General features: G+C 54.4%; 11 protein-coding genes across 11 annotated transcripts; 7 read left to right on the top strand and 4 right to left on the bottom strand.

The window, feature by feature from the left end:
• The first annotated feature begins 22 nt into the window (after nt 1-22).
• Nucleotides 23-3357, top strand: ACRALDRAFT_1041681 (uncharacterized protein). The gene is made up of 3 exons (XM_071015227.1): nt 23-608; nt 721-1917; nt 2007-3357. Exons 1-3 carry the CDS (start codon nt 417-419, stop codon nt 2742-2744), a joined length of 2127 nt encoding a protein of 708 aa, XP_070872934.1. The 5' UTR covers nt 23-416; the 3' UTR covers nt 2745-3357.
• A 497-nt stretch (nt 3358-3854) lies between these two features.
• Nucleotides 3855-5270, top strand: ACRALDRAFT_1081170 (uncharacterized protein). The gene is made up of 2 exons (XM_071019111.1): nt 3855-4228; nt 4330-5270. The coding sequence occupies exons 1-2, from the start codon at nt 4081-4083 to the stop codon at nt 5004-5006; spliced, it is 825 nt and encodes a 274-aa protein (XP_070872935.1). The 5' UTR covers nt 3855-4080; the 3' UTR covers nt 5007-5270.
• A 563-nt stretch (nt 5271-5833) lies between these two features.
• On the bottom strand, nt 5834-6393 carry ACRALDRAFT_1075866 (uncharacterized protein). Its single transcript, XM_071018437.1, has one exon. The coding sequence runs from the start codon at nt 6382-6384 to the stop codon at nt 6076-6078; it is 309 nt and encodes a 102-aa protein (XP_070872936.1). The 5' UTR covers nt 6385-6393; the 3' UTR covers nt 5834-6075.
• An 881-nt stretch (nt 6394-7274) lies between these two features.
• Nucleotides 7275-8369, top strand: ACRALDRAFT_2054033 (uncharacterized protein). Its single transcript, XM_071021692.1, has one exon. The coding sequence runs from the start codon at nt 7294-7296 to the stop codon at nt 8128-8130; it is 837 nt and encodes a 278-aa protein (XP_070872937.1). The 5' UTR covers nt 7275-7293; the 3' UTR covers nt 8131-8369.
• Nucleotides 8370-8388: 19 nt separating this feature from the next.
• Nucleotides 8389-10655, bottom strand: ACRALDRAFT_1062883 (uncharacterized protein). The gene is made up of 4 exons (XM_071016684.1): nt 10293-10655; nt 10132-10227; nt 9315-10059; nt 8389-9251 (listed from the first exon to the last, which is right to left on the bottom strand). The coding sequence occupies exons 1-4, from the start codon at nt 10305-10307 to the stop codon at nt 8665-8667; spliced, it is 1443 nt and encodes a 480-aa protein (XP_070872938.1). The 5' UTR covers nt 10308-10655; the 3' UTR covers nt 8389-8664.
• Nucleotides 10656-11321: 666 nt separating this feature from the next.
• Nucleotides 11322-14203, top strand: ACRALDRAFT_2109112 (uncharacterized protein; the record flags this gene model as incomplete). Its single annotated transcript, XM_071023403.1, has 3 exons — nt 11322-11619; nt 11684-13711; nt 13770-14203. The coding sequence occupies 3 exons, from the start codon at nt 11322-11324 to the stop codon at nt 14201-14203; spliced, it is 2760 nt and encodes a 919-aa protein (XP_070872939.1).
• A 435-nt stretch (nt 14204-14638) lies between these two features.
• On the bottom strand, nt 14639-15891 carry ACRALDRAFT_1069855 (uncharacterized protein; the record flags this gene model as incomplete). The annotated part of the gene is made up of 2 exons (XM_071017709.1): nt 14639-15724; nt 15790-15891. 2 exons carry the CDS (start codon nt 15889-15891, stop codon nt 14639-14641), a joined length of 1188 nt encoding a protein of 395 aa, XP_070872940.1.
• Nucleotides 15892-16449: 558 nt separating this feature from the next.
• On the top strand, nt 16450-16762 carry ACRALDRAFT_209408 (uncharacterized protein; the record flags this gene model as incomplete). Its single annotated transcript, XM_071022652.1, has 2 exons — nt 16450-16547; nt 16645-16762. The coding sequence occupies 2 exons, from the start codon at nt 16450-16452 to the stop codon at nt 16760-16762; spliced, it is 216 nt and encodes a 71-aa protein (XP_070872941.1).
• ACRALDRAFT_1075869 (uncharacterized protein) lies at nt 16661-18710 on the top strand. Its single transcript, XM_071018438.1, has 2 exons — nt 16661-18115; nt 18176-18710. Exon 1 carries the CDS (start codon nt 16801-16803, stop codon nt 17935-17937), a length of 1137 nt encoding a protein of 378 aa, XP_070872942.1. The 5' UTR covers nt 16661-16800; the 3' UTR covers nt 17938-18115; nt 18176-18710.
• Nucleotides 18711-20696: 1986 nt separating this feature from the next.
• Nucleotides 20697-22646, top strand: ACRALDRAFT_2043047 (uncharacterized protein; the record flags this gene model as incomplete). The annotated part of the gene is made up of 1 exon (XM_071021313.1): nt 20697-22646. One exon carries the CDS (start codon nt 20697-20699, stop codon nt 22644-22646), a length of 1950 nt encoding a protein of 649 aa, XP_070872943.1.
• Nucleotides 22647-23747: 1101 nt separating this feature from the next.
• On the bottom strand, nt 23748-25671 carry ACRALDRAFT_1041686 (uncharacterized protein). The gene is made up of 3 exons (XM_071015228.1): nt 25299-25671; nt 24497-25217; nt 23748-24376 (listed from the first exon to the last, which is right to left on the bottom strand). Exons 1-3 carry the CDS (start codon nt 25590-25592, stop codon nt 24045-24047), a joined length of 1347 nt encoding a protein of 448 aa, XP_070872944.1. The 5' UTR covers nt 25593-25671; the 3' UTR covers nt 23748-24044.
• Between the last annotated feature and the right edge of the window lie 1808 nt (nt 25672-27479).

The following is a 27479-nucleotide window of genomic DNA, read 5'->3' on the forward strand; positions in this document are numbered from 1 at the left end:
TTTTTTTTCGAAAGAAGATTTTCCTATGCACCTCGGTGTGCATACCTTATTATTACAACCCCCCCACATTCTCTCTCACCTCCCCGCAGCGTACCTGTCTTTCTTTGCTTTCCCAAATCTCAGCTGGGTATCCATCCTCGCTGGTTAGCATAGGCCACTTGACTGACTAGACCAATCCACGGATATCCTTGCGTTGCCATCAGCCCTTGGACATTTGCGCATTCATCCTCGACAACAGCGACCTCCTCAGGACCTTTGGTCCATGGTTTTGCTTTTCTGACACTTTTTGCGGTTACCCAACGCTATCGTATCTTAATCGCGTCGATAATAATTGATCATACCTTGGATCACCGGATCCGACGCGTCGCATTGATCAGACTGGACGACGATTGTCCACCAATCGATAGACCGGCAAGATGACGAAGGTGATGGCTGTCAAGGAGGCGGCGAAAGACGCGCTCCTTGGCACTACCGAGGAGTCCGTACAACTTTCTGCGCAAGCGAAGGCGCGGTTTATGAGCCATGCTGTCAGAGATCCGGAGACTGGGGAGCTCTACATGGGATCTGAAGAATTTCTCAATGCCGTTGCGCCCAAGACGGAAGATTATGTGAGTCAATCGCCCTCCACCTTCCTACCTCCTTTCCCTTGTAGACCTTCGTTTACAATTTACGCCTACTTGTTGGCCAGCTACGACTGACGCGGATTATCTTTAACTGTAGCACAAGATCAGACGCGAACAATATGGTATCCTCTTCCCCGTCGCCGATCGGAAGGGAACTGGCCGGATCAATCTCTCTCAGTGGGCCGCGTTCGAGAACATCCTCATGAAGCCCGATGCCGAGTACGAAATAGCCTTTCGCCTATTCGACGTTGATGGCACCGGCCACGTCAAGTACGACGACTTCCGGCGTCTGTACGAGCTCAACAAGGGCCCCGACAGCATCCCCTTTGACTGGGAATGCGAGTGGTCCAAGCTGTACATCGGCAGCAACAAGAAAACACAGCACATGGACTACCCCCAGTTTTCCCAAATGCTGCGCGGTCTGCAAGGCGAACGCATTCGCCAGGCTTTCCAGCGTTTCGACAAGGACGGCGACGGTTTCATTGACCCCCAAGACTTTGAGCGAATCATCCTCGAGACGTCCAAACACAAGCTGTCCGATCACCTCCTGCGCAACCTGAACAGCCTGTGCAACATTGGCGCCGGAAGCAAGGTTTCGTATGCCAACGTACGGGCTTTCCAGAACATGATCAAGGAGATGGACCTCGTAGAATTGATCGTGCGTCGTGCATGTGCGAAGAGCACAGACGGCAAAATCACGAGGGCGGAATTCCTGAACCAGGCCGCCAAGACTACGCGGTTCTCCCTGTTCACGCCCATGGAGGCCGACATCCTTTTCCACTTTGCCAGCATGGATAAGCCGTCCGGTAGACTGGGCCTGGCTGACTTTGCCAAGGTCCTTGACCCCTCTTGGACGAGCCACTTGTATGATTCGGACGACGCGGCGCACACACGGACGCCAGCGACCGCGGCCACCGGATCGGCGGGCGCCGCGCTGGGCCAGGCCCTGGAGTCGACCTATAACTTTTTCCTGGGCAGCATGGCTGGCGCTTTCGGCGCCTTCATGGTATATCCGATTGACCTGGTCAAGACGCGCCTCCAGAACCAGAGGAGTGCCAGGCCAGGCGAGCGGTTGTATAAGAACTCGATCGACTGTTTCCAGAAAGTGGTGCGCAACGAAGGTGTCCGCGGTCTTTACTCTGGGGTCCTGCCGCAGCTTGTGGGTGTCGCTCCTGAAAAGGCCATCAAGCTCACCGTCAACGACCTTGTACGGACGCAATTCACCAAAAAGGATGGCTCCATCACCCTGCCCGCCGAGTTGTTTGCTGGTGGTATGGCTGGTGCTTGCCAAGTCGTAAGTTTTGCGAAACCCCCAGATGGAGCTGAGACCCAAATTTGGTAGAGCACGTGCCAAGCTAACCCGTGAATCTCCTTCGTTCCTAGGTGTTCACCAACCCCCTCGAGATTGTAAAAATCCGGCTCCAGGTACAGGGCGAGGTGGCCAAGACGGTCGGAGGCACACCGAAGCGATCGGCCATGTGGATCATTCGTAATCTCGGTCTCGTGGGCCTCTACAAGGGCGCGTCGGCTTGCTTGCTGCGTGACGTGCCCTTCTCGGCCATCTATTTCCCGACGTACAACCACCTGAAGAGGGACGTGTTCGGAGAGTCACCGACCAACAAGCTGAGCATCTTCCAGCTGTTGACGGCCGGCGCTATTGCGGGTATGCCCGCGGCGTATCTAACGACGCCGTGCGACGTGATCAAGACGCGGCTGCAGGTAGAGGCTCGCAAGGGCGAGGCCACGTACAACGGATTGCGACACGCGGCCAGGACGATTTTCAAGGAGGAGGGCTTCAAGGCATTCTTCAAGGGTGGTCCGGCACGTATCTTCCGGTCGTCGCCGCAGTTCGGCTTCACGCTGGCTGCGTACGAGGTGCTGCAGACGGCGCTGCCTTATCCGGGCAAGACGGAGGAGTTGAAGATGCAGCACCCGGGGGTGGGGGGCGTCGTCTCGTCGGTCAAGGAGAAGCTGGACACCAGCCCGTTCGCGCGGAGTCGGAGCTCGCTCAAAATCATTCTCGACATTGATGAAGACTTTGGGAAGGTCAAGATCCCCAACGAGCAGGCGTGGAAGAGGTTGCCCGGGTTTATGCAGTCGAGCAACGGCAGCAAGGCGTAAAAGAATGAGGGACCATGGTTTTCGGCCCGGCTTTCGGATTAGCGGAACTTGATCCGATCGAACTCCTTCACCACGAGAGGCGTTGATTGGTTTCGTCGCATCGTCTGGCCTTGGCATTTCATAGACAAAAAGGGGTTCTTTTACATACACCACTAGAGGGAAGGCAACGCATCGCATAGCGCTGCTGGTCGGCGATGAACCGCGGGGTGGAAGAGTGCATCCAGACTTGCACGTAGAGGTTGTTCAGGGCCTTGGGATTTGTCCGACATGTTTTCTTTTCTTTTTCATTTTTCATTTGTTTCTCTGCAGGCGTTTGGAAGGTGGCATCATCAACGTAAAACTTGAGAGGATATTTGTCGTTCTTCTCCTCCTCTTTTCGCCGTGGTTGTTTGGTGAGAAGGATGGATGGAGGGGCATAGTGACTTCTTAGAGAAGACCGAGTGGGGGATTACAATTCGCTTTGCATCATGATGATTCTGACGTAGCTAGCCGCGGTTATTATGACTGGTGTCTAGTTACCCCGGGTTGGAAAAATGTAGGTAGAAACCGCCTAGCATCACAAAATCTCGGATACTCTAACCCGGGAATTGAACAAATTTGGAATGCCTCGGGGTACAAAATCCCCTGAAAAGCAAGATGCGAGGGTTTTCGTCTTTTTCTTCGTGGATGAGATGCTTCTGCTTTACCTCATACGAAGTATGTAGTAGGTCGAAGAGAAGCTGCTCTACCCCTCATATCCACAAATAATCCCCTAATGTACTACTTTCACTGGTCTAGTGTGCTTTCACTGGTGTACGGAGACTTGTCGATCATTTGAAGCTTACGTAGGTCGTGTGGTTTTCTAGGTTATATGTCATGAAGGAACTGTTCCAACCGTCTTGCAATGTATCCGTACTTTGAACCCGAACGGGAGACATTCCGAGAAAAAGTGACGGTTGGTGTCGACAAGGTTTCTCTCTTTGTACCGCGAGGGGTACCGTAGCTTTACGCCTCAAGTTACGTAAACCTGCCAAGAGCAACCGATAAACCGCCTCCGACAAGCCGCCACCACAAAACGCACTGGATGGATCAGGATGCGCCCCTGGCCTGGGCACCTGTACGTGTACCATTCCGTACCCAAGTAGGGTATGAACGGATGACAAGCTCAGAATCAGCTCGGGACGACTGAATTGGATGGACTTTTTATCGATGCGTTCCGAATTACCCGCCTTACTTCCTCCTCCTTAGTCTCTCGACCGGCGCCGCGTAATAATCAACTTCCAAGTCGCGTCTCCGCCAACAAGCCTCGAGATTGTCCCCCGAAATAGTCAGACTCATCAGCCCCATCAGCGTCGCAATGGCTCTTCTGGCTTTCTTTTCGGGTGTCATTGGCTGGATTTACTTCCTATGCTGGTCTGCCTCATTCTACCCCCAGGCCATCCTCAACTACCGCCGCAAATCGACTTCCGGGACTACCGTTGACTTTCCCCTCATCAACTGTCTTGGTAGGTACAAATGTCCATTTTTTTTGAACAGCCGACATCCGGGCGCGGCTGCTGACTATCGCTTTGTGCTAATCCAAACCCTACCTCTACCTACCTAACAGGCTTCCTCGCCTACCTCGTATCCAACGCGGCACTATACTACTCCCCCGTCATCCGCGAACAGTATGCCGACCGGCACCACGGGCTTAGCCCTACCGTCGCCTTCAACGACATAAGCTTCGCTGCTCACGGCCTCCTCCTCTCCATCATCACCACCAGCCAATACTGGCCGTCCCTGTGGGGATTCCAGCCGAGCCCCGGCAACCGCCCCAGCCGCTTCATCCTCGGCGTCGCCTTTGGCTGCGTCGTGGGCGTGGTGGCCATCAGCCTCGTCGTCGCCGCCGCGCCACCGGGTAACCCTCAGTGGAGCTGGTGTGCCCTTGACATAGTGTACGCCATCTCGTACGTCAAGCTCATCGTCACCCTGGTCAAGTACACGCCCCAGGTCATGACCAACTACCGTAACAAGTCCACCCGCGGCTGGTCCATATGGCAGATTCTCCTCGATTTCGCCGGCGGCGTGCTCTCGTGCGGCCAACAGGCCATCGACTCGTATCTGCAGCATGACTGGTCCGGCATTACCGGCAACCCTGTCAAGTTTGCGCTCGGCAACGCTTCCATGATCTACGATGTCATTTTCATGACCCAGCACTACGTGCTGTACCGTGACGCCGATGGAAAGTCAAGTGAACGGGATTCTCTGCTGCCCACCGACGAGGAGAATCGGAGGCTAGACTAATACTAAGTTTCTCGCCCACAAACATCGCATCTTAGTCTGGTTTTTCTTTCTGTGGTCATCACAACCGTCTCGTCTCTCCAAAGCGACCTAGAATTCTTACTCGTTCTTTTCGCCGCTATGATCAGCGTTATGACTAGTATTAAATACGCCGAAGGGTTACATCGCCAGGTACACCAATACACCAGGTCCCTGGCCAAGTGTTTCCTCGCCCTTGGTAGAGTACATGGTAACAATCGACTGTGTCGAACGATTGTTTCTTCCGCGCTGCAGGATTACGTTTTCCCGTGCGTTATTCCCGTTCAAACCCTTACCTGAACGTGAAGAATCAACGAAGGTGGCTGTCATGAGAGTTACGTGTTGAAATGAGATGGCTTTTGCCACGTCTCATGAACATGGCAGGCTGCGGAGGGCATGTATCGGTCTTTGCGTGTGAGGACGTTTCCCAGTACTACCTTGATGACATGACGCCATGCTCTTCGGCCGCGAGCCTCCAGACGCCAGCTAAAGTTTAAGGCGATAAACGCCTCAGGGACACGTTCGTATCCAGGCGGGTTCCCTGTCTTGGATGTCAATTGGAGGCCGGAGAAACGAACAAAGGTGGAGACGAAACGAGGGACACTACAACGTCCTCATCGCCCGTTTCTTTAACGGGGCTTGGGGTGGATGACGAGGGGTTGAGCCCAAGTCATGAGCATCGAAAGTCTGCCACCCGACGCCTACATCGAGCATATTTCCTACCCGAGAAATGTCCGGCTGGGATGTGGTGGGACTGCCGGCCTTATTGCGAGACTCTCCTGGGATCGCTGCCCGGCCCCTTTTTCTGTGCGAAGGGGGAGGGTACCTTGACTAGAAGCCGCCTGGATTCACGAAGAAGCTGTTCTGTCCAGCAGAAAACCCGACGCACTTGCCTCGACCGGGGCTAGGGGTGACCTCAATGGGCGTTCGTTGGCTAAACCGTCTCGTTATAAACCCGTCAAGGTTTGGACCATGGGAACTATTTGACCACACGAGCTCCCCTGTCGCATAGCGGCCGATCCGTTCTTGGAAACGACTCGTTTCCACGGCCATACTATGAAAACACAGTACACGAGCCCACCGTGGCCTGTTCTTTTCTCTTTACGAATGTGCACAAGTTTAAGGGGTTTCCTCCACATCCTCGATACGATCCTAAGGCTACGCCAGGGACGCAGGATACTGGGACATTCTGGTTAACAGAAAACCATCCAGCGTTGAGCCAGGCAGGCCTTGTACATGCTTGATCTCCACGAAGACCCGGTTTCCCTGTGTTTACAAACCTACTTCGTACCTTATCAAGGTAGCTGGTACAGGACAGGGTGTACATTGCCTCTATGAGAGAGATATCGACGTAAAATAACATGATCGAGACGGCCATAACCATAGCAATGACAACGCCGCTTACGACGACAACAGAAGCAACGGCGTCGAAATATTGACCACGGAACTCAGATGTTGGCCCACACCCTGATTAAGATCCAAGCCTCAGTCGGGTAAACATTCGTCATATTCATACTCGTGCGTCTCTCGTATTATCTCTATTTCTCTGTCCCCCCCGTCTCCTTTCTCACAAGAGAGGCCACACGATTCGAAAACATTCCAAGTTCTCTGCCCAACCGGCGTAAATGATGGTGGCTGAAGCCACCTTGATGGCAAATATCGTCCTCAACGCGCTTCATGATAGGACTAAAAGCTAGCTGGCTGATTCAAATCAATACAACGGTCAGAAATGGACGGTGGCATGGACGAGGCGCCCTTCAGAGTTTGGCACCGGCTTGTCTACAGCCCCCTTTTCGACGAATGTATCTTGGTTTACGGGCTTCAGATCTATCCCGTTGGCGTCCGCCTCCTCATGCTCTGACGAAACTCTCCGTTCGTTTTAACGTCAGAGCTATAAGCCAAGTACACTCAGCGATGAATAAATACCTCCAACGCCGTCTTAGCGATTCAACGGGGCTCCATGCCTTAGTGATCATAATCGCAACGCTTTCGCCTTCAGCACGCGTCTCTTCGTTTTTTTTTTGACCGTAGTCCCCACGAGTGACTACGTGGCGGCCCCCCTTTTTTATATTTCTTTCAAGACCGTGGCATCGAGCCAAGACGTGGTTTAGAATATCCTGACAGCATAACACAGACAATACCCGAAGGGCTTTGCCCCTGACCGGGAGGGTGTCCTGGCGAAGGAGGGCGGCGTGGCTACTGCGACGACGGACTTGCCAGCTCTCAAAGCTGTGTCGAAGAGATCACGCCAACGCAAGCACCAAATACCGACATGCCGTGCTGCCTCACCATCCTCAGTTATGGCTGCGGCCATAAGCAGCTCTGGAAAACCCGCTGCAGTAACGCGTGCCGCAATGTCCCGTGCCCGCCGTCGGAACAGGAGATCCTCGCCCGGCTGACATACCGTTGGAAGTGCGAGGACTGCCACACCCGGACCTGGGACGAGCGCGAGCAGCGCCGCGCCGACGCCGTTGACGAAGCGGTGAAGGCCGTCATGAAGCGTAACGACCTGCCCAAGTCCCAGAAGCGGGCCCTCGTCGCCAGCATCCAGTCCCGCGAGCAGTGGGAAGACGCCAAAGCCGAACGCACACGCACCGAACAGGTCGAGGAAATCCAGTGGGTCACCGACTTTGCCGAGGAGTACGGCCAGCTCATGTGGCCGCTCAAGTATGCTGCCGACGCCGACGTTGGCCCCGCCCGCAAACGTCTGGCCTACTTGCTGCGGGCCAAGTTCAGCGACGTTACAATCGTCCGGGATATCCGCAGGGATAGGGCCGTCGCGGCGCGTCTCCGTCGATATCGGCTCGCCGAGAGCCGCGACCGGGACGTGGCCGTTTGTCGTCCCGCCCCTTCTCCTCCGTCACCTCCGCCCCCGCAAGAGAATTCCGGCGCTCCAACCACCGACCACGGATCACCGCGTTCCCCTCCCGCCAAGCGGCAGCGCATATCCAATCACGCATGTTTATCTCAACCACGGCTTGCCGGTGAGTCATCGCCTTGTTCCACGAGCAATTGCCGCCCATATCGACGCCTGCTATGTGAAGATCACAACGAGGAGGAAAATATGCCGCATTCGCCTCAAGACCAGCTGGCTGCCCCCAGTGCTTGAATGGATGGATGTACACGGTATTTGCCTAGCCAGGCGGTCATGGAGATAAGAATCCACAATTTTCATGGAGCGGAATACTCTCTTCAGAACTCGACGGATAGTGGTTGTAGTAAAGCGAACAACGACGGGACTGATGGGAGCTGGTGCGGATGGGCCAAGTTGAAAACAACTCATGGATCGATCACCTGAAGTAAGGACCACAGGTTTTGAAGCGCATGTAGCCAGCAGCCAGCATACAACGCATCGCAATTCACAGTTCATACAAGAGACCGCCATGTCCTCGTGTTTCATCCCCTTCTTGTCATTATCTTTTCTAGTCACTTTCCAAGGAAACCACGACTCCGATGATATCCACACAAACCTCGCCGGCGCCTCTCATCTGGCTCGACACGGTCCTCGTTGTGTCCGTTCTGAGCGCTCCAAAGCTCGAAAAAGGGTATCCTCCATTCCTAAGCCAGACGCCTCAATACCCATTCTTCAAAAACACAGAACAAAATAACTCCCGTTTAAGACAACGTTGAAAATGGCCATGAATCAAGCGGACATATCCACAGTAAGTTCGGGGAAAAACCTTGATAGCTTGTTGGGATGGCCGATCCCGTGTCCTTTTGGCTCCGCAATGTGTTCCGGCTCGCTGTCATCCTCGGCAGAATGGCGTTCCGCCGCCGACGGTAAAGATTTCCGTTTTATTTTAATATTTCCTTGTACCTGCGGGCGCAGCGCAACGTTCTGAGGGCCCGAAAGAAGCGAACCGGATCGTATCTCAGCTGGAGGGGGGTTCGACAGGTCACCGAGCTCATTAGATGGGCTGACCCTGGGTGGCCTGGGAACAGCAGTAGCCGCTGTGTCCGCCGACATCCGGATGTGAGAGACACCACAAGGTATTGTTGGCCCGAGAGTCTTCTTCTGGGAAGCTTCGGAACTCGTGGAGATGGGCGTCATTGACGCTGTTAAGACGTTGGAAGTCTTTTCATTTGCCGTCAAACCTTTGGTTTGTACAAAGGCGCTTGACCTGACGTGGTAGGGGCTCCGGTCATAGAACCTGTCGAGGATGGGATGCACCATGACGGTTTGGTTATGTATGGTTAGGATGGAGTTGGTGGGAACATTGACCCAGTTCTCTACCGAAAATGTCAGCGCAATCCCGCTTGGCCCAGCGTCGATGATCAAGCTGGTCTTCTCACCTCTCTCGAAAGTCAACGGCTCGCTGGCAACAAGGACAATATCGGCGCCCTTGTCACGGCGTTCCATCTGATAATTCGTGTCACTCGGAGACGTGGTTCTCTTTTCCCATTCGGTTCCGGACGAGTAATACAAGCTGGCTGCCTCGTCTGTCGAGCTGTTGATGTACCGTGTGCAGATGATACTATGACCGTCGCTGACTGCAAAGTTGAGCAAGCTTCTAGTATCCACGTCTTCTGCTTGGATAGTGCTCTCGGGGATCTGATCGATGAGTTCGTTGATCAGCGCGATCGTCTTCAAGACAGCTGTCCTGAGAACGGTGGGGCCAAAGCCGTTCGGGGGTTGGGAGCTGGGATCGTGGCCCATCCTCTCGAGCGTGTCGAGGAAGAGAGCAAAGGCCCATTCGCTGTCGGTGCCACCATTAACGCCCAAGTACCACTTATCAGCTAGCCTCTCCCCAAGTCTCCTCTTGATGTATCTCCAACCGCCTAGACCGCCGTTATGCATCCACATGAGGCTGCCATGGCAGAAAGGGTGGCAATTATCTTCGCTGAGAGATCCTTCAGTCGTGGCTCGGACATGCGCAAAGATGAGACGGGACGCGGTCTTGGAGGCGATTCGATGGAGATTTGTGCAGTTCCAGACGGGGATTGTCGATGTGAATAGACAAGGGGCTTGGCCGAGTTTTGGGTCGGTATAGAAGCCGATGCCGAAACCGTCTGCGTTGTTCTGTCCTCTTCGAGTATCCTGGGCGAACGAGACCAAGTTAGAAGAATGCGACCCAGTGATGGAGTTTCAGCACTGCAAGAAGGGACGTACCAATCTCAAGCGAGAGTCAAACGACTGCTTAAGTATGGAGTGTGTAGGGTCCAGAATGAGCTTGGAGAGGAGGATCTCGTCACTTCCACGGTAGACCTACGCCCGGACCGTCAGAAAATCGCCCAGCGGCATGGACAACTGGGAAGGGGGCGGCGACGAACCAGGAACCTGCACATGTTGACTGGTAATCAATGTCGTGTCCGTGGAAGTAGTGTCGCCCTGAGTATGTATTGCTAGAGTGGCCAGGAAAACCAACGCAAATGTGAAAGTAGACCAGAGAGCCGGGAAAACCCAATGAAATGCGCCTAGCAAAGCACGGTATGCGCTACAGCGAGACGGGCTTTTAAAGGTTGGGCTGGGGTTGATGTCGGGCAAAATGATAGCTATGGCGCAATCGCGGCGCAGTAAGGTCCGTAAACCCAGCGCTGATTCGGTGTAAGGAGAGGCGGAGTCCGGAAAGAATGGACGAATAACAAAGGTTTATATTTTGGTATGTACGTCTCCCCTCGCGGCTCTAAGCGGACATTGGTCTTGAACGTCCAGTTCCAGGACACAGAAGGAGTGTTTGTATGTGTATGGTCGAGAAGTGAGTCAGGTGTCCTATCGATTATTCGTAGATGAGCTGGCCGTGGCAGGATATGGGTATGACGCCAGAGATAGGCAGTTACAGAGTGATAACGGTCTACGGAGTAGGTACCTAGGTACTGAAATCAGGGGATCATCCCCACTTGACCCCCAACAGAAAAGGTACGGTAGTGTACAATCCCGGCATTCTACGTGTACTGTACAGTACCGTACAAAGAGTGGCGATTGGTGTACACACCGGAACCAAAAAGTACATCACCCAATGGAAATGCAGCAGTGTTACTTCCCTCCGTAGGGGAGTACCTTGGGAAACGACTCGATTCGACATCACAATTGCCCCCCGACACATGATTTCGGGTTCGCCTCCAAACGTGTCAGGGCCGCCCCACTGGAGTCCTACGAAGTAACATCACCACGAGACACGGAGTTGTTGGTAGCCGAACTTTCCCATCACTACCACTACAGCCACTACTACTACCACTACCACCACCACCACCACCACCACCTCCCCAATTCTGGACACAGCTTCCATTGCACATTGCATGTGCTAATCAATCCTCTCTCCACTACGGAGTGTCGCCCGCGTTGCCTGCTATCCCGGCAGCATGAGCGGACGGCTACTCGCTATGGGCTTGTCGCCCTCGACGCGTCGCGCTGCCCTCCATGCTGTGCGCCGGTATCACCGACTTCCCGACGGCGGTCTCCTCCGAGCTGATGCTGCTATTCGGGCTATGCGTCGTCACGCATGGCTACCAGGGAACGCCTTCCACAATGCCGTCACCGTTCGCAACGCCTCGTTTGCTCGACTTATCCCCAAGCTCATGCTTAAATTTGCCCGGATCCCCGCCATGTTCGGCGGACTGGCCATCGGCGCTTTCGCTTGGGTCCAGTACCAAGCTCACCGTACGTGCATCTCTTTCCTGCCCGTCGTCGAATTGATCCTGAACTGACAGCCTACGATGATCAGAACTGAGCAACAGCGCGTGGGACTTCGCCTCCAGGACGGCAGACGGTCTATCTGAGACAGCAGCGAGCTTCTACGGCGGCGCACGAGACATCGCGGACCAAACCAAGAAGGGCTGGGAAGCCACAAAGGATCAGTTTGAAACTCCAGAATGGATCCAAAAGTTGTTGCGAATTCAAGAGGATGTCGGAACTGGCGGGGGCGGATCTGGCGGCCCGGGAGGAGAGCCGCCTCGTCAGAGCAGAGCTGGCGCAGCCTTGGCCGTTGGAGCTTCCGCCGCGGCCTATGGGCACGACCAGTCCTCCGAAGATGACCCCCGCGATCCGCGAGAAGTTGCCAGGGACGATCAGATGATGCTTTTGACCAAGAAGATGATTGAGATCAGGAACATGCTTCAAAAAGTCGGGCAGTCCAGCGCCCTCACCCTTCCCTCGATCGTCGTGATCGGGTCTCAGTCATCCGGGAAGAGCTCCGTGCTCGAAGCCCTTGTTGGCCACGAATTTCTTCCCAAAGGCTCGAATATGGTCACCCGACGTCCGATCGAGCTCACACTCGTCAACACCCCTGATTCGACAGCCGAGTATGGAGAGTTTCCTGACCTTGGCCTGCGGCGTATCACCGACTTCTCTTCGATACAGAGGACTCTGACCGAGCTGAACATGGCCGTCCCGGATTCGGAGTGTGTTTCGGATGACCCTATCCACCTCACTGTCTATTCTCCCCATGTTCCCGACCTCTCCTTGATCGACTTGCCTGGATACATCCAGGTGGTAGGGAAAAATCAGCCCCTAGAGCTGAAACAGAAGATCTCCGAGCTCTGCGACAAGTACATCCAACCACCCAATGTCATCTTGGCGATATCAGCAGCCGATGTTGATCTCGCCAACTCGGCCGCCCTCCGGGCGAGCCGCCGAGTGGATCCGCGGGGTGAGCGTACCATCGGCGTGATTACGAAAATGGATCTTGTCGATGCGCCAAGGGGCGCTGCTATTCTCGGGGACAAGCAATATCCTCTCCGGCTCGGGTACGTTGGCGTCGTATCTAAAGCGCCGCAGACCACTGGATTGTTCAGGACGGGTCCTAGCAACCTAATGTCGGCCATATCCAAGAACGAGAACGCCTTTTTCTCTGCCCACCCGTTAGAGTTCGGCGATCGCTCCGGCACGAGTGTAGGGACCATTACTCTGAGGAAAAAACTCATGACCGTCCTGGAGCAGACCATGTCGGCCAGTCTCCAATCGACAAGCGATGCCATCAAGCAAGAGTTGGAGGAGGCCACATATGAATTCAAAGTCCAGTATAATGACCGACCGTTGTCGGCCGAATCGTATTTGGCCGAGAGCCTGGACGCTTTCAAACATGCATTCAAGCAGTTCACCGAGGAGTTTGGACGGGCGCAGATGCATGAAATCCTTAAGCGCGAGTTGGATCAGAAGGTTCTCGACCTCCTAGCGGCGAGATACTGGAATAAGCCGATTTCCGATCTCTCGCCCGTCCACCCGGAGCCTGATAACCTTGCCGACTTGCCCAGAGCCGCTCCGGACTCACTTTACTGGCGGCGGCAGCTCGACGCATCCACTGCCTCCCTGACGAAGCTTGGTGTCGGCCGACTAGGCACCACCGTGGTTGCATCATCCCTCCGGGCTCAGATCGATCGACTGATAGGCAAGTCTGTGTTCGCCTCGCACCCTTTTGCTCGTCAGGCGATAACGGAGGCTGCATCGACTATACTCAACGAGCGATTCTACAGCACAAGTGACCAGGTTGAAAACTCCATAAAACCCTTCAAGTTCGACATTGACGTCGACGAGAGGGAGTGGAGTAAGGGCAGAGAACATGCCGGGGCTCTGCTCAAGAAGGAATTGCAGGACTGCGAAGCTGCCCTCAAGGGAATCGAGGCTGCTGCCGGTGGCCGCAGGAAGTTGAAAGAGGTCATGAACTTTGTGGACAAGGCGCGGAAAGGTGACATTGTGATAGAGGGAGACGGACACAGCGGGGCTGGTGGCTTCAGTGCTGCCCTGCTGACACAAGGTACGCAATGTAATAACTCCCGGGGAAGGTGTATAGACAAACTAACGGTTGACTCCAGGGCGAGAAGCGGCTTTCCTTCGCGACCGCGCAGACATTATCAAGATGCGCATGATGGCCGTGAAGTCCAAGCAATGCGCCAACTTGACGAACAAATACTACTGTCCCGAGGTCTTCCTGGATGCCGTAGCGTCGAAACTAGCCTCGACCGCCGTGCTCTTCCTTAATGTCGAGCTGCTGTCGGAGTTCTATTACAACTTTCCGAGAGAGCTGGACCTCCGACTCGGCCGACACCTAAGTGACGAGGAGGTCGAGAGGTTCGCCAAGGAGGATCCCAAGATCAGAAAACACCTCGAGGTAATCAAGCGAAAGGAGCTTTTGGAACTCGTTCTCGAGAAGATGGAGAGCCTGAGGCAGCTGGACGGCCGAGAGCGGACGCGGAGTCAAACGTCCCTGAAGGAGGACAAGGAAAGGGGTCGCTGGGGACTTTTCTAAGATCAACACCAGAGTCTTTCGAGGTGGCCCACTTGCTCTGTTTATGCGTTACGAACGGTTGGGTTCCATACAGGCGTTTAGGGGTTCCGGACTACTCCAGGCTGAACCGTTGTTCGAGCAACGTTGCGCTTCTCTATTCCTCTCTTTGACTCTCATGTTGCCCTGGCCTAACTAGCCCTTGGGGTAATATCGAGGCCATACAAGCCTCAGCTATAACTATAGTAGATAGAACCATGTACTTTTCGAAATTATACCCTGCTCGACTGTTATTTAGTGGATCACTATGTTCTGGTTCTCTTCGTATATTACATCCAAACGGTAGTCCCGTGTCATGGGGTCATAAAATAGTGCGATCATGGCTTTATCCTAACGATGCACTTTATGCATCGCGACGGCGCCCCAACGGCACCTGCACACATTCATATCATCTGGTTTTCAATTCAACTCCACACTTGTCTGAATGGTGACCTCCCATCGCAAGCTGGAGCCGCGGCCGTAGCCTTCGCCCAGGCGGCTCTGGATCATCGAAGATATCTTGCCGCGCAGCTTGCTGATGGTGCCTTCGTCGCAACCCCGCGGGACGCAGATCTTGAGGTTGGCCATGCAAAGGCCATAGTGCACCTGCCAGAGCTGTGCCTCCTCAATGCGCGAGACGTTGGGCTCGGCCTCTATATCACGGAGGATGGCCGAGACGTTGCCATGGTACGACATGAGAAGCATGGACGCCTGGGCGGCGCCAAGCTGAGCGCCCAACGCGAACATGGCGCAGGCGATGGCGGCGCAGAGGGCGCGGTCCCAGTAGGTCGGCGAGCCGGGAAGGAGGGGGAGGAGGAAAAGTACAATGGAGAAGAAGATGGTGAGGACGTGGAAGACGTTGCTGAAGCGGTGGGAAAGGACGGAGAGCCAGGAGGAGCGCATGATGCGGGCAATGCGGGCGTGATTCTTGACCCAGTAGGTGGAGACGAGTGTGCTGAAGATGCCGGCGCAGGCGATCCACTCGAGCTCGCCCGAGGGGACGTACTGGTGGGAGTGGTGGTCGTGATGAGGCTCGTGGCCGCCCTCCATGTCGAGCCAGTGCTTCAGGCCGTGGGAGACGAGGTCGAAGCCGCCGAAAAGCAAGAATATAGACATGGCGAAACCGGCGATGACCTCGGCGCGCTCGAGACCGAAGGGGTGGCGGATGCTGCTGCGGCGCCAGACCTCAAAGTTGCCGAGGACGTCGACGGCGACGCAGATGAGAGCACTGCCGGCGTCGAAGAAGACGAGGTGCGACAGGGCCATGATGCCGAGCGAGCCCCTGGAGCGGAAGAACAGGAAGGCGGCCACGGCCACATGGCAGAGCGACCAGTACAGGCTATGCCATTGCTCCGTGGTCATGCGCTCGCGAGCGTCCTTCAGGGTCGGAATGGGGAGTGAGGCGGGGAGGACTGGAGGCGGACGCGGCGGCGGTTCTTTGAAGATGTGATGTTGGGCAGAGATGGAACTGTGTTTGTACCGGTGGCCTCGACGCTGTCCGACGTTCTGTTGGGGGGTCGAGTCAACATCTATGTAATATGGCCGGGGAAGCAAGGAAGAAGTAGACGAACCGACTTGACGGGCGCCGTGGAGATGACTTGTGTCTTGAAATTGAACGGACTTGGGGTGGGTGAGGCAAGCCCGCCATCGGCAGAGGGAGGTCCGTCTACCATGGTGGAGAATCAAAGCAGGTTGGCGTGGGAGCCGATCGTCAGGGTCGCTGTCGTGAAGGTTGGGATCCACGGCGACCTGAGGCAACGAGGAGGCCAATCGAATAAGTTTGTCGCCTCCGGGGTTTGCGGGATCGACGAGTGAAGGCCCGGGTCAGGATCACTGCCAGAGATAGATGGTAGGACTGAGGTAGTACCGGAGCCGGAATCGGTGCCGGAGCTGGAACCTGGGGTCACATCCAGGCTGGTTGGTGGTAAGGAGAGGTTCCTGGGCTTCGTGATGGTCGGCGGACTGAACGGTTTGGAGGGGCGGGAAGCAGGCGTGTTAGGTATCAGGAAGTACCTTTTTGTACAGACCAAAAAGCGCGGAATGACTCTGCAGTATTCAGGTGCGAATAAGACAGCAAACGGCTCAAAGCGGTCAGTTGAGTACATAGAAGGTACCTAATTAGTTCTGTCTTCTCATTTGTCGAGCTGGCGCCATCAAGGTGTTACGCCCAACACGCGATTCAGGGACGGTACTAGACTGGGACATTCAGGAAGCTGGCCCTGGCATTGCATATGGGAATTAAGTACGGAAATCGGGGTTTGTATTCGTCAAAGCATATATATCAGATCCTCTTGCGTAGATATGTAGCTACAGAGAAACAAGGAAATGTGTGTGGATTAGTAGGTACTCTGCGTAAGGTACTCCATCCAGTCCTAAAATGGGAGCCGATACCTAGAGTGGTACCTCTACATATCGAGTTGGTCAAGGTTTAAGCTGGGTGGAACACTCGGCACCTTGGATCCTCCAGACAAGCAACTTGAATACGAAGTACAAGTAAACAACAGCATCGCCTCTACATCTTCGAATCACAATACTGCCGATTAGCCCTTGTCGAATGATCACTACACTGCCGCCTCCACGGCATGACGGGGATGGAGGCACACGCAGCTGCCGATGCGCCAGGCGCCGCCAGCAAGTTGCCTGAGACCAAGAAAGGCGAAGAAAATACGAGTGCAACAGAAAAGGGCCAGAAGAGCTTCGTGTCGGGCACGAGTCTCCTCGCAAAGCTCCCGTTTGTCCGATCCGATTCGGCCACAGATGCCAGAGCACGACAAGAGAAAGATGGAGACGGAGGCCAGGTCCGCGAACGTGACCCTCCACAACCCGCGCCCGGGCCCATGGCAACTATTTTCCAGCAGCAGCAACAACAGGCGAAGACGCGCCGTCGGAAAGGCTCCCTCAGGAAGGTCGCCTTGCTAGGGCGGGGTCTGCAACGGCGAGAGGCGAAGCAATTGACCATCGACACGTCCTATGCTGCGACAGCCGACTCGGAAGCTGCGAAGCAGCACCGGCAGCCACAACAACAGCTCCCCGAGGCGCCCGCTGCGATTGCGCAACAGCAGCACCGAGATGAACCCAACTTACCCGTGTCCATGTCCTCACAACCGCACATGGACCAATTCGCCGGCGGTTCGAACTTTGCGGGCGCAACCGTTCCTTCGACGTTCCCTCCCAATGGCCCCGGCCACGTCGTCGAATCGGGGTTTATCCCCCCAAACACGTACAGCTCGACTACCGACGAGGAGGACGTCCTACACTTGTCCGGTCACGGCGCATCAGCGGCGCACCCCGACCTCTCGCTGTCGTCGGGTTCCGACTCGTACTTTGGAGACCGAGCGGCGACTCCGCCTCTCCGCCGGCGACCCATGATGCGAGCCAAGTCGCCGCTCTCGTACAGCGGCCTAGCAAATACACCGATACCGCCCGCCGAGGTGGAATACGATTACTCGGAGACGGAGTTTTGGGGATGGGTGGTGCTGATTGTGACCTGGATAGTCTTTGTCGTCGGCATGGGATCTTGCTTGGGTATCTGGAGCTGGGCCTGGGACGTGGGTATCACCCCGTACGCGCCGCCCGAGCTGGAAGACGACCCAACTCTTCCCATTGTGGGTTACTATCCGGCCTTGATCATTCTGACCTGCATTATGGCTTGGGTCTGGGTTATTATAGCTTGGGTCGGGATGAAGTACTTTCGACATGCTAAGATCAGTGGCGATTGAAGCCTTTTCTTTGAGGAGGTTAAAGATGACGCTCAGAAACGAACGATGTCACACGCAATGCATAACCACACCATAAGGCGCCAGTCTCCTTGCTGGGATTCTACATTGGCGTGTCTCTGGGTTTCCGACCAAGATTGAACACTGTTCGAGGGTTCAAGTCCGATCAGGACATTCAGCGGTAAGCGTGGACCCTCAAGAAAGCTGTTAATTCAGCGTTGCTGACATGAGAATGGGATAGTGCTTGGGAATCAGCGCGGTTATACGCTCCCCCAAGACAACACGAGTATGCAAAGAGAAGCAGATTGACATTGATATTATATGGAAGCCATTGGGAATCAAGTTGAATCGGGTATTTCCTCGAGAAACGTACTAAGCTATGGCCTTGCGCGGAGTTGATACAGGCTCTGTATTACAGGGAATGGGTGCTCCAATGGTCAATAGAGCGCAACTGAACGACGCACAAATTGGGCAATTGAGCACGCTCCGGGAATATGCACGTTGGAAGAAGAGCTAAATCACAACGCACTGGGTTATAGAGGCACAGTATTCACGTTGACCTAGGGAACTTCGGGGTCTGAGACCCAAGGCCGCGAGAGTGCAAATTAAGCGATTGATGAATCACGAGGGACACGGGCGCATTGTCATAACGCGGCGATATGGTATGAGCAGACCAGCGGTGTACGGATTCGGGGCGCCGGATTCGGTGACAAGAATGAAAGGGGCGTGGGTGGTTTCGAGTCAATGCATGTCTGTCTGAGATATGGACGACAGGCACCATAAAGACGGGACGCTAGCCATGACGTATGGGCAAGGTGGTAACGGGAAAGGCTCGAACCCTGAGCAAGGGATGTTACTGAAATTCCCCCAATCATGATGCGCGGGAATGTCAACTTGACTCGACTACGACTGTTGCGACTACTCCGTACTAATATGCATATAATACGGCTAGTCCCTGACGAGGCTAAAAAAGGGGAGGAAGAAAATAAGAAAGAGAAAGAAACAGGCCGCGAACCGTGGGTACGATCGGAGGCGCTGGGCCCGTTACTGGTTCATCTGTGTAACCATGTGTCCGAGGAATAGAGTTGCCGTTGGGTCGAGCTGGAGAGAGATTACCAATGAGGTGAGAAAATAATGGTACGAAAAAAGTTGTCTTTCTGGCGTTTCCGAAACAATGGAATCCCTAGCACAACTCAACGGTGTCCTCTACCGTAGACAAGGGGAGCCTGCCTCTCTTCAACATACGCCAACTGCTACCATTTTGGATGCTCAACTTTCTTTCCGCAAGGTCCCTGCATGAATGGAATTGTCAAGACGTGTACGTTGTAAGTACGTACGTTGTACTTCGTACGCGTCGTGGTTTTCGGGGTACCTATGGCTGTCCGTCACATGATAACCGCGCTGCTTTTGAATTTACACGCTGTAATCATGTATCAGATGCCACGAGGCCCGCTCAACGACGAGGCGGCTTGCCCTAGGTAGCCCAGACGTTGTCGCCTGGACTTCGACGGCGTATAATTAGCTTTAGAGGTTAGGCTGTACTTCGTACGACAAACCAACACGTAAAACTCTTTTGTTTCCACTTCTTAATAATAATTGCTATGGTCGATTCCGGCAATATTCATCGTCTCGTTTGCGTACAACGTACTTCGTATGCGCATACAGCAAGTAGGAAGTCCCTGCCCTGCCTACAAGGGTTTAACTGCTAATAACGGTTAACCAATCGGCATTAATCGATATGAGCGACTTCTCCAGCCCCCAACCTCCAGGTCCAGTCAAGTCAGGCGTTTACAGAGTACGAATGCTACACTGCTTACTACTATTACCTACTGCCTACTACTTGAATCCCGCGTCTCAACCGTCTTCTTTCTCTCCCTTACAAAACCGCTGAAAGAAACTCGAACAACTGGTTGTTGATCAATCTATTTTATGCTTTGCATCTTGCATTCGCACATCACTCCTTCTCTCTGGTCTGGCTGGGTCGAGGTTTCGGCCGACGCCTCAGACCATCCGTTCGTGTACCGCCACCCAAGACCACACACACACACACACACACACACCACTGCCGAGCCCGCGACATTTGTTGATTACCAGTAATTACCGCCTGAGGGATTTGGCTTTCAGGCTCCACTCCACTCGTCTTCCCAACCTGCGTCTCCGGGCCTGAAACACCGCTGCATCAAGCAACTCCCTCGACTTCTCTCACCAGCTTCCATTTTACTACCCATTTGGTCCTTTTTGCTGTTTTTCTCATCTCCTTCCCTTCTTCCTCTTTTTTTTCCACCGTTGGGCTTTCGAGTATCCGCCGTTGCTTTCAGTTGATCAGAAACCTCGGCTTGGCAGTATACCCCTACTAAGTACATGAGCCACGAGCCACTGTACCCCCTAACCGTCCTCCACTATTGCCCCCCCTTGTTTTCTGGGCTCTGACAACCACCGCCACCGCCTTCGCCACCACCGCAATCGATCACTTCCACATACATACCTTATTCTTCCTTTATACTTCGACAATTCTCCCCATTCTTGGCCGGCCATATCCTTTACACTACTCTGGTCGGCCTCTTTTTTACTCCTACATTCGTCTCTTCCCCGTCTTCTATAGACTCGCACCATCGCGGCTACTTTGCGTAATCCGCATTGTGCCAACTTCCTCTTCTTTTAACACTTCTTCGTTTTCACTGCACACCAACAGTGATTGATTCTCCGCCCATCGCTTTTACCATCTCGATCATCGGGTATCGACCATCCCGCCGTTGCCCACGATGCGTGAAGTCAACTTCAGCATCCCAAACGTCAACAAGGCGTCGGTGGGCATCACCACCGCCTTGTATGACCGTCGGGCCCTCGATTGCACCTCGACCCTGCCCTTGATCAACTCCCTCAATCATCTCGCCTACCTCACCACCTCATCCGCCCGCATCCGCGATATCCTAACCGTCGATGGCGGCATCGAGCGTCTAGTCAACATCCTCAAGCGCGGCCGAACCAAAGATATGATGGACATGTGGAAATGGAACTTGGCTTTTCAATGCATCGTCAACATTGGCGTTCGGGGCACAGAAAATGTCCGTACTCGCGTCGTCGAGGCCGACATGGTCCCCGTCATTGCCACCATATTGGACAACTACATCAAGGTCATCGAGAAATGCCGCGAAAAGGCCGAAGAAGCCAAAGATAAAGTAAAGGAGAATCGCCATCGGAGCCTCGAGTCTCGCACGTCCCCGAAAGCTCCGTCCTACACAAATCGGCCTAGCCGATTCGAGCCTGATTACAGAACCTTCAGGAGACAAGCACCACCTTCGTCCATCGACGTATCCACGGCCGACGCCGGTCCCTCATCCGCCTCGTCATCCGCTGCAGCTGCTGATGACCAAAATGGGGATTCAACTCCTACCCCAATGGCGCCACAGTTCCCTCGTCCCGCACAATCCGACCGACCAGCTTTTCCCTCGCAGCTCCACCAACCCCATACCCACCAGCAGCAGCAGCAGCAGCTTCAGCCTCAGCCTCAACTCCCTCACTTTGCTAGAGCCCTCGAGCCACGCCATACCGTTGCTTCCTCATCACGCCCGACCGTGCAGCCGCTCACGGCAGCTACTCCGCCGCTGGCTCCGGCCGAAGCTGCCGATAATCTAATTGGACGACCAGTACATGACGATCGTCTCGCCGCCATGACTCCCTTTGGACCTGCAGGTCTGGCCGGGGTCTCGCAGCCGACATCCCCTACCACGCCTCTTCCACCATCCCATACTCGTTTCCCTTCGATTCATCAGAATACCGTCGCCAGCGCCCACTCCCGCCGTCGGCCCTCCATCAGGCATCAAACCTCCGCCCAAGACTCCGATGATCTGGTGGGAGACGACGTGCAGTCGGACGAGTCGCCCGATACCGAAATGTCCGGCACCGCCGACGAGCAGGCTGCCGTGGATATTCAGGATATCGCCGTGGAAGAAGGCGATGGCATGCTCCCTGGATCCGCCACCATCGAGCTGTCTCCTCCCACTGTTTCCGAGACGCAGGACGCGGGCGCCTTTAATATCACCCACCGTGTCGGGTCGGCTGATGTCGCCATCGCCAACAACACCGCTCCCGCCCCCGTACCGCCCATGGGCTTCTCGCCCAACCGTCCCACCATGATGACTCCCGCCCAGCCGTCCATGCCAAATGCCTCCATGCCCCGCTACCTTCTCGACCGCCAGTTTGTCCCCAACGCCCAAATCATCGCATGTATGCCGCGCGAAGAGGACGTCTTGATGTCCCTTCAACTCCTTGCCTATGTCTCCAAATACTGCGGCCTGAGATCCTATTTCCAAAAGAGCCATCTGGTTCCTAAGCTCAAGATTGGCAAGCAGATTCGCTACTTGGACGGCGACGAATCAGTCCTCGACGAACCAGACGAGGAAAAGATGGAAGAAGAGTTTCTCCTTCCCAACGATTTCAACATCTTTCCCTTGGTGGAGAAGTTCACCGTACGGCATCACAGCCCCGACATGCAGTACTGGGCCGGCGTCGTCATGAGGAACCTGTGCCGGAAGGACGACACCCGGGGCGGTATCCGCCAGTGTGCCTACTACAAGTGCGGGAAGTGGGAGGAATACACTCGCCAGTTCGCCAAATGCCGCCGCTGTCGACGCACCAAGTACTGCAGCAAAGAGTGCCAGAAGAGTGCGTGGGCCTTCCACCGCCACTGGTGCGTGGCTGCCGCTCCATGAAACGGGAATACATGCTACGGACAGCATTTTCCAATGCATTTATATAAGGCAACAACCTCTTGATCTTGGCCGGGAATCGTCGTTTCGCAGCTGCGCGTAAATACTCGATTTTCCACGCTCCACCCCTCGCTCGGCTAGCATTGCATTGGACAGCAGAAGCGTTTTTCATCTGTATGGCGTCCTCGATACCACGGGTTTTCTTTTCTACTTTTTCAGCATTAGCAACGCACTTTCTCGACACTTTGATTGCTTTGCGTGGTTGCCATCCACTTCCCTTGACACCGGGTTCTCATGGACAATACAGTATACCACTTTGGTTGGTTTCCGTTTTCCTCCTTCTCTTTCGACGGCCATGACGCATTTCCACTGCCTTGAGACAACTGTCCTCGAGCACATACATAGCGGGACTTATCCAACGACATCACTTGGGGTTGTTTAAATAATACGACTTGGGACGTCCAACGTCGGTAGTCGTGATCACCTGGTTACTTTAGGAGCCAATCTGGCTGCATCGGTTTTCCCCCCATCGACGCAGGAGGCAGCATACGCGGCGACAAAGGACGGGTCGATGATATCGGTTCTTTCCCCCATTTAGCCTCTCCTTTGTTTTCGAGAGGAAGGCCATTTACGACATGGACATGGTTGAGCGTTGTCCTCACATTGTCATAACATCAGCGACGGGAGGCCACTTTGCGCGATTCAAGCGGTTGAGACGAATCGATGGAAGGGGTCCAAGACAGGACGTGCCCTTGAAGGGAGCGGGACTTAGTGGGAAGGATGGCGGCGAGAGGAAGAGGTTATACGTACACGTGTTAGTCGGGAAATTCGTGGACTCTTGTGCCCTACGTCCTTAAGGGGCCCGATTAGGAGGGTGGCGGAGTGTCGATCCAGGCCTTCAGCACAGTTCTCGGTCAGGTCTTCGTAGACTTGAATGATGTACGTATTATTATGATGTGATCGGGTATAGTGCCCAGCCTCACCACGACTTCAGAGGGCAACAATGTTTTGCTACACTTTCCCATCACCGTGTCGTGTCCTACTGTTATCATGCTCGTGTGCCAGTCTACGTGACAACGCCGGATTGCCGGCTGCTATGTAAATGGCAAAGGTCGCAATTCCCATTACCTAGGCCAACGACAAAACTCTAATGAACAGGCGAGAGAGTGCAATGACAGCAAGCAATACATGAAAGAACAGGCCCGGGGTATTTATTGTATTCCTCGTTGGATCACTGATCACTCGCTTCTGCCTCATACATGACTACCCTACCGCATAAGGCGGCGTGGCTAGTCGGATTTTATGGCGCCAATCTCTGCCGCAACCTCTACAAAAAGAAATGAAAAGTATAACATAATGCTGAGTGATATTGAAACAACATCACATAGTCCGGTGCGGTATCTACTTGTTCGCCATGGCCTTCCTGCGATTCTTACCCGGCCGGTTGGCTGCCGGCTTGGTCTTGCTGACGCGGCCCCAGGCGACGCTCTTCATCTTCTTGGGGTTGAAATCAGTCATGTCGCCGGAGCTGACGGCGTCGTTGGACTTGATATTGCGCTTCTTGCCGCCGAAGCCATACTTTTCGTTCTTCATCTGTCGTTTCCGGTTGGGTTCCATCCGGCCGCGCCCGGAACCCGACTTTGGATCGTAGCCCTTGAGTTCCTTGTCAACAGCCACGTCGAAGATGTCGCCTTCGTGGGTGTCGAGCTTGGAGGAGCCGCCGTCTTGCCGTTCTAAAGGGGGAGAAAATAAGTTAGTTAAGAGGTAAGAATTTCAGGAGACGCGAGGGAATCACAGGCTAGGTCTGGATATCCAGGAGTTGAAGGTAAGGGAAAAAAAAAAAGGAGACGTACTCTTCTTGAGCAAGTTGATCTTGTCGAGAGTCTCGCGCTTGGCCTTTGCCCGCTCCTGGAGCTTGGCAACCTGGACCTGCTTGCCGAACTTCTTGAGGTCGCGGAGCTTGCGCGCCTCTGCGGCGGCCTTCTTGGCCGTGGCTTCCTCGACGAGTTTCGCGCGGACCTTTTCCATCTGACCATCGTCCTTGACCATTTCGGCAAAGTAATCGTTGGGCCGGGTGAAGGGGACGCCTTCGCGGAGGAGGAGCGAGCGCCCGCGGCGCGCGGCGTCGAGGGACTGGGAGAGGAAGGCGAGTTCGCGCTTCAGGTCGTCGCCCACGTCGGGAACGGCTTCGGCCGTGGGTTTTTCGGATACGAGGGATTGGTGGGGGGCGAAGGGGACGGAGGAGGAGGTGTTGATGGTGATGCGAGTGAGAGATGCGTTGAGCGCGGGTTTGTTGTTGATGGTGAGCTTGGTGTGGGGGACTATGTCTTCGCGCTCATCGCCTTCGAGGTCGGAAAGGGGAATATCTTCATCTTCGTCATCCTCGTCGTCGTCTTCGTCGTCCTCGTCCTCATCCTCGTTTGCCGCCTCTTCGGCATCTCGTGCCTTGCGTTTCCGCGACGAAGGGGCTAGTCCTTTAGGGGGGTCGTTCTTCGGCCGTACAATCCTCTCTTCCATTTCGATTTCGGATCCCGAATCGCTATCCGTGTCATTGAGCGCTTCAATGTCCACATGCTAGAGAGAAGGTAGAGAGAACTGTCAGCGGCTTGGGGAACTTGGGATAATGTTTGTTCGCATACGAAATAGGCTGCTTACTCTGCTGTCCTCTTCGCTGTCCCCTTCACTGCCATCCTCGCTTTCATTCTCTGCGTCGGCCATTTTTGTGTCGGCTCCTTCGTCATCCGACTGAGCTAGAGCTGCGCCACCCTCCTCATCGTCAACTTTAGACGCATCATCTTCCACTTCATCATCATCGACTGGTTGGACGCCCCGGGCCTTCCTTTTCTCCTTTTCCCGTCTCTTCTGCTTGAGCTGACGTTTCAATTTCTTCTCTCGGAGGTCCTTGCCCTGCTCGGCTGCCAATGCTAGTTTCAGCGCACTCCGGGCCATTGTGTTCTTCGTTTGGTTGGTTAGTGGCTGTCGAAGTTGTCGGTCTGCCACATAAAAGATGTCGACTACAGTGATCGAGACCAACTGTGGTGGGGACCTGGCCAGAAAATTTCTGGGATGAACTTTTTCTGCCATTAGCTCGACTCAAAGGGAAGGCGGTCAGAAATATACAGACCGATAAAATCTGCCAACACTATATGCTACTATCCAATATCAGGATATCGGGGCTCCTGTTTAGGTACGTCCCTCGTTTGCAACGTCGTGACTTGGGTTGGTTGAGATCATGTGTTGGAGGTTCTCTACATTGGCATGTGAATCACAATGATAATGCTCCCCATACTCGGTCATTCTACCCTTCAACTACATCATATCGCCTTCCAGACGAGCACTTTTATTAAATGGTAGCTCATATTCAAGAGGTTGTGAGTTCGTTCCAAATTGAAGCTGCTCTCGTTAGGTCGTCCCTGGCTTAAGGCTACCACGATGTTTTCAGGAGACAACTAAAAACAAAACTTATACACTTATACACGAAAGGCTGGTGTATTTGTCCAGTGTCTCAAGTCATTATTGGGGAGGCAGAATGGAGCAGCATGGCATATACTTGTACCAGACATGGAAATGCAAAGTGGCGTTGTAGAAGAGGCACAGGAGGGAAAGAAAGTGTTTACTGATAGACCTTTATATATTGAGAAGTCTATACTAATGATTCCCAACTTTCAAATAGCGCCTCATCCAAGCAGTGGTTCCGACCGTCCATGAGCCAGCCCGGCCGATGATCCCAGTAGGAGAAGTGAGGTTGAACTGCTTCGAGAGCTCGCCAGTGATTTTCCTGATCGAAGAGGCACAGGAGGGCGTTTGATAGCTTGTCTGCTTTGCCACGGGGAGGTGTTCCAGAAAGTGGCAAAGGCTAAGGTGTGTCCGCCGGTGAAGTAAAGGAGTATACTGTTGAGGAAATGAAACGAAGGTCGATCGAGTGGTCTTTGACAGTTGTATTCAAAAAGAGCGGTAGGTCGTGATGCCATGATGCCCGCGGCCGAGAGGGTGTCAGAACCGTTCTCGCGAGAAAAAAGACCGCGGCTTGGGGGAGCGGAGCCCCGTGCCCCGACAGAGTCGAAAGAGGCCGATTGGAGATGTTCGGGTTGCGATGACTTTTCGAGTCCTCGGGGACATATGGCGGGACGGTGTTGAAGGTGTTTACATGAGGTTGCAGCCGGAGTGGCCACCGCCGTTCTTCATGAGGTTGCAGCCAGAGTGGCCACCGCCGTTCTTCATGATGGTGCAGCCGGTTTCGCCGCCGCCGTTCTTCATGATGGTGCAGCCGGTCTCGCCACCGCCGTTCTTGCTGATCTGGTTCTTGGTCTGGGCAGGCATCTTGAGTGAAGGGGGGTTTGGACTTTGGAAGTCGTCTGAAGAGTGTGCTGGTAGTGTGTGAAGGTGGTTGTCTGTTGAGAGTCTGTTGGTTGTTGTGGGTTGGGAAGAAAAAAGACCTCTTGGACGGGAAGGTTGACGGAACTTTATACTTGAGTTGGGACGAACGACTTGGTGATCTTCGGCCTTCGAAAAGGATCAATCTGGCAAGGGAAGGAAGGGGCGGCTTCGATGTTCGCTTCAGACCTTACTGTGATTGGATAGGCGACAAACACAATGTGAAGGGGAGGCATTGAAGTGGCATTCATACGTGGTATTGTCCCTGGACGATGGTGTTGACATTGTCGTCGGTCGAGGGGCCATTGAGGTCGGTTGTTGGAGGAGGTAAACATCTAGGGCATCGCATCGAACCATGCCTGTCGTTGGACGATTACCCTTCTAGAACGTCTCCGGTGGCCAATTTCGAGGCATGTCAAACACAAGACACAAAGGGACCAAATTCCGGGGTTATGTCCACAG

The sequence above is a fragment of the Sodiomyces alcalophilus genome, assembly GCF_042370955.1.
Source record: "Sodiomyces alcalophilus JCM 7366 unplaced genomic scaffold ACRALscaffold_6, whole genome shotgun sequence".
Lineage (NCBI taxonomy): Eukaryota > Fungi > Ascomycota > Sordariomycetes > Glomerellales > Plectosphaerellaceae > Sodiomyces > Sodiomyces alcalophilus.